This window comes from Puma concolor, chromosome B4 (assembly GCF_028749965.1).
Source record: "Puma concolor isolate L17-30 chromosome B4, mPumCon1.1.hap2, whole genome shotgun sequence".
In the NCBI taxonomy this organism is placed as follows: Eukaryota; Metazoa; Chordata; class Mammalia; order Carnivora; family Felidae; genus Puma; species Puma concolor.
The window spans coordinates 32023183-32040571 of NC_141673.1; the positions used below are offsets into that span (position 1 = coordinate 32023183).

A 17389-nucleotide genomic window follows, 5' to 3' on the forward strand; every position below is an offset into this window, starting at 1 on the left:
GGGTTACATAATATACTTAATATTTTGACCTTAACATTTCAGAGTTCATTATATTTATCGATGTTAAAAATACTGAAGAGCTACAAAAAAAAAAAAAGACAAAATAGGATTAAAGAGTAAATTTATTTTTTAATTTTCACAAATATAGCTCATTATTTTAATATATTTTCTTAAGTTTTGGGTCACACTGGGAACAGTGCCTTTTATTTCCTTTTGAAATTCTTTTCAAGAATAGCTCCCTTAAAGAAAGATACTTGCTATGCTTTATCTCTTAAAGAATCTATAAACAGAACGAGAGAGCGTGAATTGGAGAATTAACTAGTAATCACTGGCTATTCTAAATGGTCACTAAAGTTCAAATGGTCCCTTTACCAGAGGCCTCTTATCCAGGTAGAAGTTCTAGAGTTTCCCTAATCCTAAATATATATATACACACACACATACACATATATATATGAAGTCGACTGTTAAAAAAAATAGGTATTTGTAAAAATATAAATGAAGCCTAAACCAAAGAATCTTAACCAACATAACTTGTGTAGTGAATAGCCAAGTCTTTGATTACCTCAGTGAGAGTATCTGATATGCTTTTGGATAAAGATTAAATATCCACCCCCTACACACACAATTTAAGAAGTGATAAATTCCAAAGACTAGGACATAATTTACAGAACAGTTTGATTTGCCAGTTAACAAGTTTGTTACTTAAAACCTTGTACAGTGATACCTTATTAACAGAATCCTAAGAAAATACTTCTGCCTATATAGTTTCTATTTGATTGTTCAAGTTACTCTGGATTTTATGTTTGCAATTACATCTCTTTAGTTCAAACCTAAAGAATGTATTTTATTCCTACCTATATCTTTTAAAGTTATCATGTTTCTATTAGGAGGAAATAAAAAAGCTGAAAAAAGAACTGGAAAACTTTGATCCTTCATTTTTTGAAGAAATTGAAGATCTGAAGTATAATTATAAAGAAGAAGTGAAAAAGAATATTCTCTTAGAAGAGAAGTTAAAAAAACTTTCTGAACAATTTGGAGTTGAATTAAGCAGTCCCGTTGCTGCTTCTGAACAGTCTGAAGATGAAGAGGAAAGTCCTGCTAATTTCCCCATTTATTAAGGACCACCTATAACTGTAGTTTTATTTATTTATTAACTTTGTAAGTTAAAACTCCATCAGGAAATCAAGTCTCTGACCTACATGATTTCCATCTCCATATCCTGTACCTTGGAAGTTTTAGTAAAATTTACTAGATATCCAATTTAAAATTAAATTGGAAATTTACTAAAATTTAGTGAATTTTAAATTTAGTAATTTAAAATATGAAATTTTAAACATTAGAAAAGTATATTTTTGAAGATTTTTAAATTATGTCTGTCAAATGAGCTATGATGAATTTCTGTACATTCATAATATTTAAGTTTTTTAAAGAGTATGAGGGTGAACTTTAGTAATTTTAACATTTAAAATTGGACTTTTACATATATTTACATACTTATATGTGTTAAGACTAATTTTATATATATGTACATGTATATAAACATGTTATGAGGTTACAGCTATATGTTTTGTTAAGTGTCTAATAAGATTAAATTGTTTTTTTAAATTCTTTAATCCTCAAAATTAATGATCCAGAATTGTTTAACTGCTGTTTTTAAATTACTACCCAGTAATGGTAGAATCCAACCTTTGTACAAGGTGGGAGATTACTATTACATTTTTTTAAGTTTAGTGGTTGAAATTCATTTGCTGCTTCTAAATAAAATCTTGAATAGATATTTGCAACTGGGAAATTCATTTCCTGAAATGCTAGAAGATGTATTGCTATATTAGACACTGAACCTTGAGATTTTTTACCTTCCCCACATGGCAGAATATTCAAGGTTTAAATATAATAAAGCTGTTTTTTAATTGCATTTCTAGTTTATACATCAAGTATGATATCTCTGAGTCTGCCAAATTTCTGATTATCTATTTTTGAAAGAAGATTAAACAAACTCTTAGTATCAAAGGCATGGTCATACTTGTTCAGGTTCATGTTGATAATAACGGGTTTTGAATTCATGTAAGTATCTGGAATTGGCCAGCATAAACCAAGATGATGGCGATGAACCTAAAAAGAGAAAAAAGGGTATTTAGATTTTAGATTTTATTACCTTCATTCACTTACAAATATTTGAGTGCCCACCATCTGCCAGGCACTATTTAAGGCTCCACTTTCTTACCCTTTTTTTTTCATAGCTGTTCTTCTCCTGACATATTATATATTTACGTGTTACTGTCTATCTTCCCCATTAGACTGTGAGCTTCATGAAGGCACAGACATTGTTTTGTTGACTCTGTATTTCCAGCACCTGGAAACCTGCCAGGAACATAATCAGGGGCTCCATAAAAATATAATGGAGTCTGTTGCTGAGTGCAGAAGCTAGCCAATTGAAAAATATGGGCGGAGAGGCATTCTAAATATCATGGGATAGAATGGTGCTTTTTGCTCTGATTGCAGTTACTTAAGTATGGTTAGGGCATATACAGTATGGGTATGCTTGGCAGCTGGGGGTGTACAAGCAGTTCCAGAAAGTGAAGCAAGGGTCCTGTCATGAATAATCTTTATGCCACTAAGCAGTTTTATGTAGCAAAGTAACATTTTCACTTACTGTGAAGAATGGACAGAAAAGGGAGAAGACTGAAAGATAACATTTAGGAGGGTGATATAGTAAATCAAGCATGAATTTTGGCTTAACTTAAAATTAAATGCCAACTGGTTGGGGAGAAGTATATATTCAATAGATCAGAATCTTTAAGAAATAATTGTATGTAATGGAGAGAGGGGTTAAAAATGCTATCTAATGTTTTGAATTGCTGGGAGTTGGGGTTGGTATGACGAAGGTCCAGTTTTGAACATTACTAATTTCAGGAACCTGTCTGAAATCGAGTAGACAAATCCAAGAGACAGAAAGGGCACAAAGTATAAACAAATTGATTCTGTAAATATTAACTGTCACCCTGGCACTTTTAACTCAAATTCTATAATCAAGTTTGGGAAATGTGGAGTTAAACTATGCTGATTATCTCAGAGAGCATTCATGTGCAACATCCACAAGAAGGGAATATGTAATGTGCAGTTTTTCCAGACATTTTCATCACCTTAATTCTGAAGGCCATGTAGGACAACCAAAGCCCCAGAGAATGAATGCACATTGGGAAACATTATTTTATCATATAAAGAATGGTGGCATGTGAGATGAGGAAATTAAATTTCTTTACAACACATTAGAATTAACTGCAATTTGTACAGAGTATTCTCGTGCCACTTCTACTTTGTTTTAGGAACAAGACGAAATAATCCCACAAGCTATTTTTTGCCATTACCTTGATTAAACAGCCATCATTGCAATGCCATACTATTCCTTCAATTTTACCCTCTCTGCAACCTTCAAACCAGGATAATAGATCATTGTGCTTCAAGGTTGGTAGATTTCTTATTTGAAATGCCCCATGTGGTATAAGAAGATGTAATGGATGCTTCTTGCTTCCTAACCCTAAATGGTAAAAATTTCCATTAGGCACATAAAGGTTTCAAAAAGAAATGAGAACATTTACTTCTCCAAATAAAAAAGCCTTTTAAAGCCTTTTAAAACATTTAGGAATAAATTTACCAAAAAGTTTAGTTGGTTTCCTGGAAGAGAGATATACCACAAGTGATCTCATTCAGAAATGTCACCTTACCTCATTAAATCTAAATTTCACCTTCATATACTCTACACTAGGGGTCAGCAAGCTATGACCTGTGGGCCAAATCCAACCGAACACCTGTTTTCGTAGTTTCAGTGGAACACAGTTATACCCATTTTTTTTTTTTAAGCATTATATTTATTAACATAATTCCATTTGTTGTTTTTTTTTTTTAAATTTTTTTAACGTTTATTTATTTTTGAGACAGAGACAGAGCATCAATGGGGGAGGGTCAGAGAGAGGGAGACACAGAATTTGAAACAGGCTCCAGGCTCTGAGCTGTCAGCACAGAGCCCGACGCGGGGCTCGAACTCACGGACCATGAGATCATGACCTGAGCCGAAGTCAGCCGCTTAACCGACTGAGCCACGCAGGCGCCCCTATACCCATTCTTTTAAGTACTGTTTATGGCCTTGTTTCAGAGGTATAGCCTACAGAACCTAAGTATTTATTATCTGTACTTTTACAGACGTCTGCCAACCCCTTCTCTATACCATTAGCCAAGTTCACTTATCATTCAATGTTTGCCAAACAGCCACACTGGATCTCTGGTAACTTGTATAATTACTATCGTAACTTCTTTATACCTGCCAATCAGTCAGCTTCTGATCTCTATACAGGATTTTCCTATTCCAGCTTTAATGTCCTTGAATCCAGCTTCATCTGCCTATCAACAATGTACTCCCCAGTGCCCTCTGGACTTCGACTCCATTCGTCATAGTACAGATTCTAATGCTCATTATGCTATTCAGTGTCAATTCTTTAATTTATTCTTAGCTATTAATACTAATTACCTAGCCATGAAAAACACATAATTTTCATTCAACTCAGTTCACATAAATTTTAAAAAACAAAAAGTTACACTTGAATAATTACCTTTCATAAATAGCTCTATAATGTTATCATAGGAAAGAATGAGAAGTTAATTCAACCTTTTGAATTAATGGTTAGAGTCATGAATAAATTTCTCCATGGACATAAATAGAAATGGCTATAATTCTCAAGGCTATTTAACTCTTATTAGTCATTTCTTTAGTGTGTGTGTTTTAAGTTGAACCCAGGAAGTTCTTTATAAGTGACAGTTACTGTAACTAAATAGGAAAAGGCTTCACTCACCATATGGGTTTCCATTAATATTTGTTCCGATAAGCTCTAGTGTTTGTTCTAGGAGATCTGATAGCGGCACTGCACTAATTTCCAAAAGACCAGGATCATCAGGATGATGCTTCAGTACCAGGGCAACTTCAAATTCATAATTAACTACAGAGGAATGCCAGCAATACTGTTTGTTGTTTTTCTCCACTGGTACCCAACCTATCAGGCAAAGAAAACACTATTACTACATTGCTGTTCTTTGGATTTAGACGTGAGGTAATTTTTACTTTTGTTGTAAATTCTCAATGTTTTTTGGATGTTTATCACACACAGATTATCATCATTTTTTAATCAGTGATAATGTTAACAGTTTTACTACTCAATCACAATCATTTTTTAATAATAAGGTTATTTTTTTATTCTGTTGAGGAATTAACCTGTTTGGTGTTTCAGTACAGAGCACTCAGCATTCCTTTACCAGAAAATTTACCTTTTCAAGAACTGAAACTTATTTATTTTTTTAAGATTTCTCTCCACTTTATCTCCAGTTTCAAGGACAACAGACCATGTATTAAGTGTTCCACAATTCACTGCACTGTTCCAATATTTACTGAATAATGTATTGATTCCACATGTATTGAACGTTATTGCTATTCCTCACCCAACTCCTGTTACCAGAATAGGATCCTTCATTGTGGACAATTCTTTATCAAACAATCACTAGGCTACATATGCCATTGTGACCATCCTATCTTTGGCCTTCAGTAGTCATTCAGGTGACTATAATAATCTTTACTGGTCCATTAGTCTCCAGGGAAACCCAACCTACTTTTATCATAATCCTGCTTTAAAAATTTAAATTTAGTTCTGCTGCACCCCTGCTTAACAATCAACTTCAGGATGAACTTCAAACTCCTTTAAATGAAATATAAATCCCTTTAAGATCTGAGCCCATTCCACATCTCTAGCCTCAACTTTTATAATGTCCTCCAGGGTCATACACCCTAAACATTCCAGCCACAGAGAAGCATTACATAAAACTTCCAAGACTCCAAATCTCTGCTCTTCATGGGAGTTTGCCTAAGCTGACCTTCTCTCTTCCCTGCCAGCTAACTTCCTGGTTCCTAAGCTTCAGTACAGATGTCCTCTCCCCTTAGAAGCCTCCTCTAAACACCACAGGCTGATCTAGAGTTCTTCCTGTTTTCTCTGACTATACCCTGTGGATGCTTTCCTTTTAGTTCTTAAATCAGACCAATATTGCATTTCCTCTGGTGTCTAAAAGATCAAGGTTCTGATCTTCATTTTTGTATTACTAGAACCTGAGTATTCTGCACATTATAGGTACTCAAGACATGCCTGCTGAACTAAACCTTAATCTGGGGTATCTCTCCATTCAGCACACTTTTGCAAAAATTTTCGCATCCCCAGAAACTATAGGTAGCAAACTAACTCAGAGAAGATTCTAAACCTGTGAGGACATTTTTAATATAAAACATCTTTATAGATTATTAATATAAATTAGATTCAGAAATTTTGTGTTATACAAATACTATAAAGAACCAGATTAAAATTAAATTATGCAATTTCTGGATCTTTTGTTCTTTTTACAAGTAAAAACAAAAGCACATTTTAGAAAAGTTTTCATGATACCAGGAATGTGTCCATTTTCATCAGGCATCGGATTCCCATTTAATTGTTCTATTTCCTTCGCTGGTATCCAGCACTCTGGAACAGGTTTGAAGTCCTCCTCAACATTCCAAAAAAATTCTAAAATAGTTCAATAATTTTATATGTGGTGATGCTTTAAAAAAAAAATTAAAAAGACTGAATAAATTCAACGTGGGAACAGGTAGTAAACCCCATTCAGGTATCATAATTATTCTCCATCATCAACACCATGTGACTGCACTTCTCAGGGTTAGAGTATACTAGCACTTTAAATTTTCAATTTTGAACCCACCACCATAAGTAAATAGTGCATAAAACTCTAAAGTAGCCAATGTTCCAGTATGTGTAGATTTATATAAATTTTTAATACACTATAAGTGTGTATATATAAATATATACATGAAAGAGTGGATATATAATGATTAATGTATGTATCTACTTATAAAATACTTAGAGGCATTTTAACATAATAATTAAAAATACTGATAATCCGGGGCGCCTGGGTGGCGCAGTCGGTTAAGCGTCCGACTTCAGCCAGGTCACGATCTCGCGGTCCGTGAGTTCGAGCCCCGCGTCGGGCTCTGGGCTGATGGCTCAGAGCCTGGAGCCTGTTTCAGATTCTGTGTCTCCCTCTCTCTCTGCCCCTCCCCCGTTCATGCTCTGTCTCTCTCTGTCCCAAAAATAAATAAACGTTGAAAAAAAAAAAATAAAAAAAAAAAATACTGATAATCCTTTGAGATTTGTGCCTGATTTATAAAATTATGGACTTCTCTCTTAGATAACAAAACCAAAATGTGTTACTCTTTATAATATATATAGAAATATGTATGTTTTAATAATATCAACATACTCTAATGAGTCATAAAAATGTTAGGAAAACAATTTAAAATATTTTTCAATAACAACCTCTTACATATAAAGATACTCAATTACAATTTTCTTCTTTTCCCTAAGTGCTTAAATTTTAAGAAGGATATAATGTGTAGAATACCACAGCAAGAAATAAGCCAAAAACTATAGATTTAAATCAGAAAAAAATGAAAAAAAAAAAAAAAAGGAAAAGAAAAAGGCTCACTAACCTTTTGCGTTTTGTTTTGAATGTAGAAAATTTTTAAATCTTTTCTCAGCTAATTTGTTAGGTTTTCTATCTAGTCGAGCCCAAAGGTATGGCTGACCTAAAAAAATGATATTAATAATAAAAGGGAAAAGTATAAGAGGCAAACAATAAAACTTATCTTGGAAGACATTTCAGTATAAAGTTTTTCAATAAACAGTAGGGTGACCTTCCCTAAAAGCAGCAATCCTAGATAACAAAGGTAAATATGTATTCTAACAGACACCGTATGTAATGTATTCTTACCAGCAGTACCTGATGTAGTAAGACTGAAGTCTTTGGTTGAAGAATGGTAAACCTGAGATAAAAGTAAATATGTAACCCTGTCATAAGGACATTCCACTGCCATATTTTATTAGCACCTAGAATTTGTGAGCAAGCTACCTCTATACTAAATGGAAACATATCCAGATTATCATATTCACACTTTTCCTGAAACGTAACTGTGTGCTGTAAGGGTTAGTTCCCAAAAATCTGTAATTAGGCTGAGCTGTTTTGCATGGCTCTGATCCCTGGTCAAGGCATGAAACAGTGATTATTAGTGATTTGTAATCATGGACCTAAGAAGTTTCAGGCAGTGTGCCTGCATTCTTTACTTACAGCAGTGAGACTAATGAGTCTTCTACCTGGTTTTAGTAAGACTCCTGGAGGGCTCTGCGGTTGAGGCTGGTTACTTAGCAGGAAGATGCCTCTGTGACCAGCAGAATGTAAAATTCCTCAGCTGAGGGGTGCCTGAGTGGCTCAGTCAGTTAACCAACCATACAATTCTTGATTTCAGCTCAGGTCATGATCTCAGTTTAAGCCCCACTTCAGGCTCTGCACTGACAGTGTGGAGCCTGCTTAGGATTCTCTCTCCCTTCTCTCTGCCTTTCTCTCTCAAAATAAATAAATAAATTAAAAACAATAAAAATCCCCAGCTGAAACTCCATTTTGGATTCCATTACCAAAGTGTGTTTTCTTCATACATCAGTGGTTCCTGATTTGAGAAAGTGTGTTCCATTAGGACCTTGGGGGCTGGGAGCAATGGAGAGGGGGGTCGGTGGGGAGGGTACCAATAGGTGCTTTCACCTGGTCTTCCCAGACCCTTTGCTGTGATGTACATCCTTACTTTTCATGCCCTTGATAATGCTGTGTACCCTTTACCTGCAATAAACTGAGGATTTGCAATCACTGTCATTTGGGGTCCTGTCCTGTAAATTTTCTTTAATAATCCATTCATGCTTAACTGCCACTATTATACATCATACATAATGATGCATATTTAACTTTTTTAATGTAAATATGAAAGCCTGAAAAATCTTTTAGTTTCTTCAAATATAGTTTGAAATTACTGATTATAGTTTGTTTCAGACATTACGTATTACCTATTAACTATCCCAGTAAATAATATGAAGAACCAGGTTAAAATTATATTGTCATTTCTGGTTGAACGGACCTTTTGTCCTTTTTACTACTAAATATAAAAAACTCATTTCACTCATACCCATTAAAATGGCTACTACTACCAAACAAACATTTGTGTTGGTGAGGATGTGGAGAAACTGCAACCCTTGTGCACTGTGGATAGGAACATAAATCATGCAGCTACTATGGAAAACAGTACGGCAGTTCCTCAAAAAATTAAAAACAGAATTACTATATGAGCTAGCAATTCCACTTCTTTGAATATAGCCCCAAAAGAATTGAAAGCAGGTCTCAAGGAGCTATTTGCCCACCATGTTCACAGCAGCATTGTTTATAACAGCTAAAATGTGAAAGCAGCCCAAGTGTACAATGAGGGATGAATGCCACATACATGAAACTATGTGGCACACACACAAAATTATGTGGTATATACAAACATAATGTAGTATATACACACAGCGAAATGTTACTCAGCCTTAACAAGGAAAGGAATTCTGACAGGAATTACACCGCGGATGAACACTGAAATCAGCTTGTCAAAAAAAGACAAATACTGTATGATTCCAGATGTATGAGGTATCTAGAACAGTCAAAACCATAGAGACAAAGTAGAATGGTGGTTGTCAAGGACTAGATGAGGAGGAACGGTGAATTATTTAATGGGTACTGAGTTTCAATTTTGCAAGATGAAGAGTTCTGCAGATAGATGGTGGTGAGAGTAGCATTAACGATGAACTGTACACTTAAAATGGTTAAGATAGTAAACTGTGTTATGTGTATTTTAATCACAATTAAAAATGGAAAAATATGCACTTCAGAAAAGATTTCCTGATAACAGGAATGTGTCTAGTTTACATTTAACTGTTCTGTTTCTCTTGCTGGAATTAAGAGGTCATTTCACTATCCTCAGGAAATCACAAAGATCATTTCTCCTTTCAATGCATTTTTTTTCCTTAACTGACAATTTCTATTTTAGTTTCTAGCTCTTAAAAGGCATTAAATTGAAATCAATTAGATATTGCCAATAGTAATAAAAACTAAGGAGTTGGCAGCAGAATCAGTGGCATAAGAACAAGGTTTAGGATTAAACATAGGTTCCACCACCTATTCAGTCATTCATTAATTATATGGTCTTGGACAAATTATTTAAGTTCTCTGAAGATCGGTTTCCGTATCTGTGAAATGGAGAGGCTACTGTGCAAATTAGAGATAACATGTATAAAGCATTTATCACATTGTCTGCCTTTAATGAGTATTAAATGTTAATTACCTTTTCCTCCCTCAAGAGAAAGATAAGTGTAACATTTGTGACTTTATTATTGTGCTATTAGAGTGCAAAGGGTTTATGAAGGGTAAATGCCCCATTTCAGATATATATAGTTTGTAAAGTGATTAAAGATATTTGTAGGGGTGCGTGGGTGGCGTGGTCAGTTAAGCGTCCAACTTTGGCTCAGGTCACAATCTCGCGTTTCGTGGGTTTGAGCCCCTCATCGGGCTTAGAGCCCGGAACCTGCTTCGGATTCTGTGTCTCCCTCTCTCTTTGCCCCTCCCCTACTCGCACTGTCTGTCTCTCTCAAAAACAAATATTAATAATAATAATAATAATAATAATAATATTTGTAGTAGTTTTATTTTACCTTTATAGTTAGTAATATAACAACATGTTCCATCCACTTTTTCTGTTGGAATTGCACTGTATATATCTGCATCTAATGCCTTGTGACTTATAGTTTCAGTTGCCAAAACCTTAAATGGCTTAAAAAAGAGAGAAAGAAAACTGGTTTAAGATCAACAGTCTCTACACCTTCACACATACTCCCACCTGAAATGTTCTTAATTTCACTATTTCTAAAGTATAATCTCCTGCTTACCTTTCAAGACAATTTAAAAACATTTGCCCATGAAATTCTCATGAATCACCCCTTCCTTTCTATCACAGCAATACCTGTTTTCCCACACAGATTTGCAATTACTCATGTTTCTTTATCCACCATAATGAACTGACACCAGGAACCGTGTCCTATGCAGCACTGTATCCCTAGCACAGACTGTTCCATCATCCACTTGACAACTTGACAATTATTTGCTAAATGCCTTCTATGGGTCAAGTAAGCATTGTCCTCCACACTAGGAAATATAGAGGTTAATAAAAAAAGAATACCTGCCTTTGGTAGAACTTTCATTTGAATGAGTGGGAAAAGTGTAACAGAATGTGTAATACAATGTCAAGTATAATTTATAATTGATGCTAAGAAGAAAAACAAATGGGACTTTTTCAGCTTTAGCAGTAGTAAATTGCAAAACTTACGGTTTTCCTACTGTCAGGAAGAGCCGCCAAGACCAACAAGAATGGAGGAAAAGACAGTTTCTGCGATTCCTACCAACTTTTTATCTGTAACTTATTTTTATTACTGAGAAAGACTTAAGCCACCATTTTACAGTACAAATTAACATTCAACTTTCATGTGAAACATACTGCACAATACTGGTGTGTACAGGTTTAAAACTAGTATGTGGAAGTACTATTTCAGAGTCAGGTAGACTTAGGAAATTAGCACCATTCTGTTCCTGACTCAGTACTTTCAAGATAAAACAATGATTGGGGATTTATCACTAACTTCTGCAATTAGTAGCAGACGATATCAATTTAACCTGTGGTAGCAGAAGAGAGGAGGTTTAGCCCAACAGCAATGTTTGTGTGTTTTCAAATTTACCAAGGATCCTACGGAGGAGATTACTCTGATGGAGCTCTTGATGAGTCCCCAAATATTCCTTCCATAAGAATCAATTTTCAACCACTCTTTGCTAGCAACATGTCCAAAAGACAATATAAGATACCAAAGGGTACACAAAGTTCCCCATCTCATTGAAGTCTTTAAACTGTGACTGGAAAAACAAGGCATGTATGTTTAAAAAGTAATAGTAAATGTCAACTGAGTGATCCTCTACAACTTCTGGGTGGAAGAACTCACTGGGATAACTAAGATGATCAAAGATTTCAGAGAAGGTCTGATTCGAAAATCCTGAAAGTAATCCAGGCAAAGTGCACAGCCTGAGCAAAAATAGACAAGACTGTGCCCGGAGTGTTCACAGGATGAAACAGACTTTATTCAAATAGAGACTTCCCTTTAAGGAAGCAAGTCTGTCACAAACACACATGGCATTTTCTGCTGCACTGAGCCCAGGCACCTCATGGTAGGTCCAACAGGCACTTCAAGAGTAGAATGGACCTGACTAATGGGAAGCCTTGAATTACAGTTAAGGATCTGGATACTATGCTATAAATAATAGTGTAAGCTAATCTTAACTACAGAGGGACATGAACAGGGGCTTATTTTTCCGGGTGTAGGGTCCTTTTACAAACTACACGCCTCCACCCCCAACGTACAAAGTTGAGAATCACAGCTAGAGTGAATCACTACTTGGTTTGTTGTAACTAAAAAAATACAAGTTTGGCAACTACTGCTACAGACATTTACTAGTTAACTGCAGGATTTTGACTAGGGAAGACCCTAACAATGATCATTCTGGGTGGCAATAAAGAACGATTAGGCAGTGCCATAAACTGTGCATAAACTATTAAGAACTATAACAGCAATGGCACTAAAAAGGATATTATAAGGTAAAAAGTGTCAAGGTGAATGGAAAATTGGCACAAAAAGGTTCCAAGTTTCATTCTTTAATTCAACAAATATTCACCCAGTGCCTACTACACGTCAGGTCCTAAAAATTGGGACTAGAAACAAGGCAGTCTCAAAACAAGAACACATGTGCAAACGATGTAAAGGGGGGTGGGAGCCTATGCCAAATGCACATGATGAATTTTGTATGATAAGTTCAAAGTACTCAATATCTGGGGATTCTGCCATCAAGGACTTTCCTACATATTAAAGAATTACCCTGATACTGGCTACTAATCATTCACCCGTACTTACTAAGGTCCCTCGATGTGTAAAACCCAGTGCTGAGAGAAACATCCAGAGATGGGAACACTAGTTAGAATCAAGCAGGTAATTACTGGTAACAATACGTGAGATCTGATCTTTAGTGACCTAATTAGGCTAGTTGTCAACACCACCATCGTTCCTAGGTTAGAACTGGCAAAGCAAGTCTTCTACAATCTCCACTTTGTCACCACATTCTTGAAAGTAGAAAGTTTGGACTGCGGTGATTATGCGAATCTTAAAGGGTCTTCCCCAAAAAGGTGGTAACCTGAGAAAAGGGACACTATTTAAGATGTGGGCTTTCAATTTCCATGAGACGGCAAGTTTGAATCGCCTCATCAGAAAACTTCTCTCGTAGATTCCCTCCCTTGCAACTAACAAGGTACGAGAACCTGGAGCTCGGGGAGTAGAGACCCGTATCCCAGACCTCCCCAGCGAAAACTGCAAAAAAGCTCCCGACCTGCAGGGCGGCTCTATAGCGCCCGGCAGCCCCTGCGCGGCCGCTCCACGGGGCCGCACACCTCGGTACCTGATGCTCCCTTTTGGTGGAGGGCTCCTCTTTCACCTCCGTCACAAACACACATGGCATTTTCCGCTGCACCGAACCTAGGCGCCTCATGGTAGGCCCAAAAGACAGTGCGAATGCTGAGCTCGTTTCCAAATCAGCACCCCGGCCAGGAAAGCGTCCCCTGCAAAACGCCGCCGTGCTCAAGCCACGCACACTGCGCGCACAAGCACGGCGGCAACGCCCCCACGTCCCCCAACACCAAGCGTGGGGCGGAGACGCACGCGTAGAAGCGGCCAACTGACCGCGGCGCCTTCTGGGAGTTGTAGTTTGGAATCCAAAGTACCTCCGTAGGCACTCCCGCGAGCATTGGTCCGGTGTTACCATGACCGAGATCCGTTTTCTGTGTTGTGTGTACTTAACCACACTGATGATAACTGATGTAACTGATGATATTTATGAAAATTAAATGATATCAAGTTATAAGTAAAGAATCATTTCAGATGGCGATTTAACACCATTCTGGTGAAAGCTAATTGCTTGTTTTCTTTAATAAGTTCCTCATTGAAGCATTATAGAAGTTTAGAAATATCCGGAGACATTTCAAGTCCTAATGGAAACAGATTTCCCAAGAGGAGTGCTAGAAAACGCTACAATTAAAACACCTGGGAACCCACCCCTCATAGTAATACAGTTTGGATTACGCCTCATTGTGCAGCATAGTATGGTCGAAATTGGTTCTGATGTTCTTTCCTGAATGCAAAGTTTAGCATTAGACTAATCCAAAACCCGATTTCATTCTCAATTTTTTTCATAGGAATCTCATTTATCTTCAGTATGAGCTCCAAAAGAATCCAAATGGCTTGAGTTGTTGGGAGTCAGTCAGCTGCAGAGCTAAAAACAGCTTTATTTGACTTAGTGCTTAAAAGAATATTGGAGGGTAAGTGATAAATTAATGATTGAATAAAATATTAAATATTTAGTAATAGTAGCCTTTCTGTCTTGTTGAGGCTAGTAGTCTTTACCAGTGAAGTTTTGACTACTGCCATTTTTATTTGCTTGGACAAGACCCACGTCTCATTTCTATAATTGTGTTATCGGCAAGAACCGTAGAGTCCAGCATTTTCCTGACTTAGCCCTTGGAAAAAATATCTATATATAAAAGAGGATTTCCAAAGAATAAAATATCCACCCCCACCCCCCCAAAAAAGCGCTATTTTTTTTATTACTGGATTCACAGAGGAAGAGAAAAGAGATTTGCCATTTCAAAGTATTTACTTCCTCTTCTATCTTTTTCTCCTAGGAAAACACAAAATGGCCAAATATATATAAGGGACAGGGGCGAATAGAACACCTGATGCTGGCTGTGAGCTATTGGGACCAGACACTTAGTATTGTATAGTTAAGCACCAGTGATTTTCTGTTCTTTCAGAGGAATCCTAACAAGCAGCTTGTTTCATGGGTCTCAAGGGAACAACAATTAAATAACCCTCACAACTATCAACTGCCATTTCCCAAACTGCCACAGAATCTTCTAGATCCAACATTATGTCATTTCTGAGAGGGATCATCTTCTAAAACATTCTACTTGCTGTTTGAATAGTGGCAGCAAGGTTAACCATTCCTCAGGAAACACTCTATTTCCACTGCTTTGATTTTATCAGTGCTTGGAGCAAAGCCTTTGGCTGAGACAGAGGAGCCCAGGTTAGGGGAGAGACACAGTTCCAATTCACAGTTACAAATGGGGCTCCTATTCTAATGGGTAGCAGCCAACAGCTTTGCCTGATTCTCATAAACCTGAAGAGCCAGCAAGGAGTTACTACCAGCCCCTGTACTTAGAGTGGTATTATTGGATGACAAACTGAAAGAAAGACTTTCTTCTCTGACTGATGTGTTAGTGTTCTAGCAAGCACCAAAGATGAAAGACACTCAATGTGAGTCTACCTTGGCCAACACAAAATACTTACAGGATTTTCAGGCTTACTCCCAGTGGTGGAGACAAATTTCCCATCACTCTTCATTACAGGGAGTAAAAATCCTCTTGAGTATGGTCACAGCTTTTCCTGAAAGACTAGAGTGAATTTCACATCAGGGAAGAAGTGAATAAGGGGTAAAAAAAAAAAAAAAGAAAAGAAAAGAAAAGAGAGTTTTGTTTAAAAAAAAAAAAGAAGAAATTAAAGCTCCATGCCAAAGACTACCAAAATATACACATCTATTTACTGTTCTTTGCAATAACAAAACAAAAATTCCCATCATGGTTTGACCTGTTTTTGCTGTGTCTAATGGAAATGTAATTGTCCCCAACAAACTCTAAAAGGTAAAAACCTTTTTTTTTATCCTTTCCCCTATGTTAACCGTGATGTTGCATGTAATCATGCAATAATGGTGTTTGGTAACAGTATTTGGAAATAAAACATGCAGCTAAAAGCCCATAGGCAGAGAGAGAATTTATCTGGAGGAAAAGACCACTGAAAGATATTTCTTAGAGATGCTGCTCTCAGTAATTTAGGTGCTTAAAATGAATACTTTGTTGTTCTAGAGTTAGAAAATAGAGCAAAACAGAAAGCAAGATATTAAGGTTTTTTTTTAAATATGTATCTTTGCTAATATTTTCAAGGGTTTAGCCAAGTCTTTATTCTCTACTTCTTCACTTAAATACTACCCATTTATTTTTACTTTTTCTCTTATTTACAGTTATAGGCACACAACTCTTTTCTAAATTTTAGTTTATTTTATTTCTTAGATTTTACCTTAAAGTATTAGATTCAGAGAGTTCATACCAATTAGTCTGTTTTACTTAACGAAAATGGGAATCCATATATCTTTATCTTATTAATTTCCAATTCAAAGTACCTTACATTTTAAAAATGCATTTTGATCTACTAAACTGTCATCTCTATGGCATCTTCTACATCACCTACTATGAATGATTTTATTAAATTTTGCTGCGTTTTAGTTCTTTTAGTAAAAAAACTAAGATGAAGAAAGACCTCTAACTGCTGATTTAAATGTCTCATTCTGGGAATCAGAGTACTTCACCTTGTCTTCAACAAATTCTCAAAATTTACAGACACTCTGGAACCTTTCTGCTATAGGAAGAAGTTATTCCTCCTTTTATGATGGATGAAAAATGAATGAATATAGCTACAAGATGAATAAATAGTCCAGCTTATTTCCAGGTACCTATTAAAATAACACAATCTGAATGATTTTTTCCCAATTCATTGGATAGCAGTAAGTATATATTTAAATAATTTTATTTATTATTTTGGAGTATAGATAGTATATTTACATATTTTAAAAATGTGGTTTTTTTCTAAACCATATATAGAAATGAGAATTTAGAAAACAGCTATTTACTTGTGAAATACTTAATATTTTTGACTATGAAATTAGGAACTAGTTTAAGTCCCATATTCAATCAGAACATTAAAAGATAAATATTTTATTTTTACTAGCCTATTTGGTTAATATACTAGAATTGAGAAAGAAAGACCATACAGAATTCACTAAGATAGGCTGGCCTGCAGTTACGCGTGAGGTCAGTTATGATGAGCAAACAATGGATTAGGTAACAATGAGGAAAATTCTGGAAGTTTCAGTTTGTGTGCTTACTAGCAACCACATTCAACATTTCTGCAAAGCTAGAGAAGGTATCTTCTAATTTAAATTTCTTTAAGAATTATCTATTGTGTAATATACTGTCAACAGGAGGTCAGTTTTAAAGGAATACTACTGATAGCCTGAAAGACTGTGGAAAAGAAATTTTCCCCCCTTACACACTGATAGTTCTCATATTTGCATTCCTGCAATTCTTATATTAAAAAACATTGGATTAGCAGCAAGAGAGTTGAAAATGGCAGAAGTTGGGAATGACTGCTATTTCTTTTTTAATTCAACATGCATAAAGGTAAATATTGTACAA

The 17389-nt window shown here is 35.8% G+C and overlaps 3 protein-coding genes across 16 annotated transcripts in view; 2 read left to right on the top strand and 1 right to left on the bottom strand.

The window, feature by feature from the left end:
• The window catches only part of CEP290 (centrosomal protein 290), a 92422-nt gene extending 90644 nt beyond the window's left edge, over positions 1–1778 (top strand). For all 5 annotated transcript variants that reach the window (XM_086712696.1, XM_086712691.1, XM_086712692.1 and 2 more), the window contains one exon: positions 891–1778. In XM_086712696.1, the coding sequence (XP_086568822.1) occupies positions 891–1121 (231 nt within the window). In that variant the 3' untranslated portion in view covers positions 1122–1778. The remainder of the gene's footprint in view (positions 1–890) is intronic.
• On the bottom strand, positions 105–13707 carry RLIG1 (RNA 5'-phosphate and 3'-OH ligase 1). 6 transcript variants are annotated; one of them, XM_086712701.1, is made up of 7 exons: positions 13420–13704; positions 10653–10770; positions 7577–7672; positions 6480–6596; positions 4851–5048; positions 3372–3541; positions 105–2115 (listed from the first exon to the last, which is right to left on the bottom strand). In XM_086712701.1, the coding sequence occupies exons 1-7, from the start codon at positions 13576–13578 to the stop codon at positions 1927–1929; spliced, it is 1047 nt and encodes a 348-aa protein (XP_086568827.1). In that variant the 5' UTR covers positions 13579–13704; the 3' UTR covers positions 105–1926. The 6 variants fall into 6 exon arrangements, with proteins under 6 accessions (XP_086568827.1, XP_025782796.1, XP_086568828.1 ...); XM_025927011.2 differs by having other exon boundaries at positions 13489–13701; XM_086712702.1 differs by having other exon boundaries at positions 13481–13700.
• A 272-nt stretch (positions 13708–13979) lies between these two features.
• Positions 13980–17389, top strand: part of ZC3H11D (zinc finger CCCH-type containing 11D) — a 54262-nt gene continuing 50852 nt past the window's right edge. Inside the window, exons 1-3 of one of the 5 annotated variants that reach the window (XM_086712700.1) lie at positions 13980–14186; positions 14282–14404; positions 16535–16643. Coding sequence is in view for 3 of the 5 variants with exons in the window: in XM_086712698.1 (XP_086568824.1) it covers positions 17321–17374 (54 nt within the window). In the remaining 2 variants the exon portion in view is untranslated. Of the gene's footprint in view, positions 14187–14281; positions 14405–16534; positions 16644–17017; positions 17118–17183; positions 17375–17389 lie in introns of those variants that run through there. The other 4 variants (XM_086712699.1, XM_086712698.1, XM_086712697.1 and 1 more) reach the window with 4 other exon arrangements.

Coding starts and splice junctions, on each gene's coding strand:
- RLIG1 (XM_086712701.1), bottom strand. CDS start 13,578: ATGAGGCGCCTAGGTTCGGTGCAGCGGAAAATGCCATGTGTGTTTGTG. Junction 7,673..10,652: donor TTATATTACTAACTATAAAG/GTAAAATAAAAC, acceptor TCATTTTTTTAG/GTCAGCCATACCTTTGGGCT. Junction 2,116..3,371: donor ATGATGGCTGTTTAATCAAG/GTAATGGCAAAA, acceptor TTCTCTTTTTAG/GTTCATCGCCATCATCTTGG.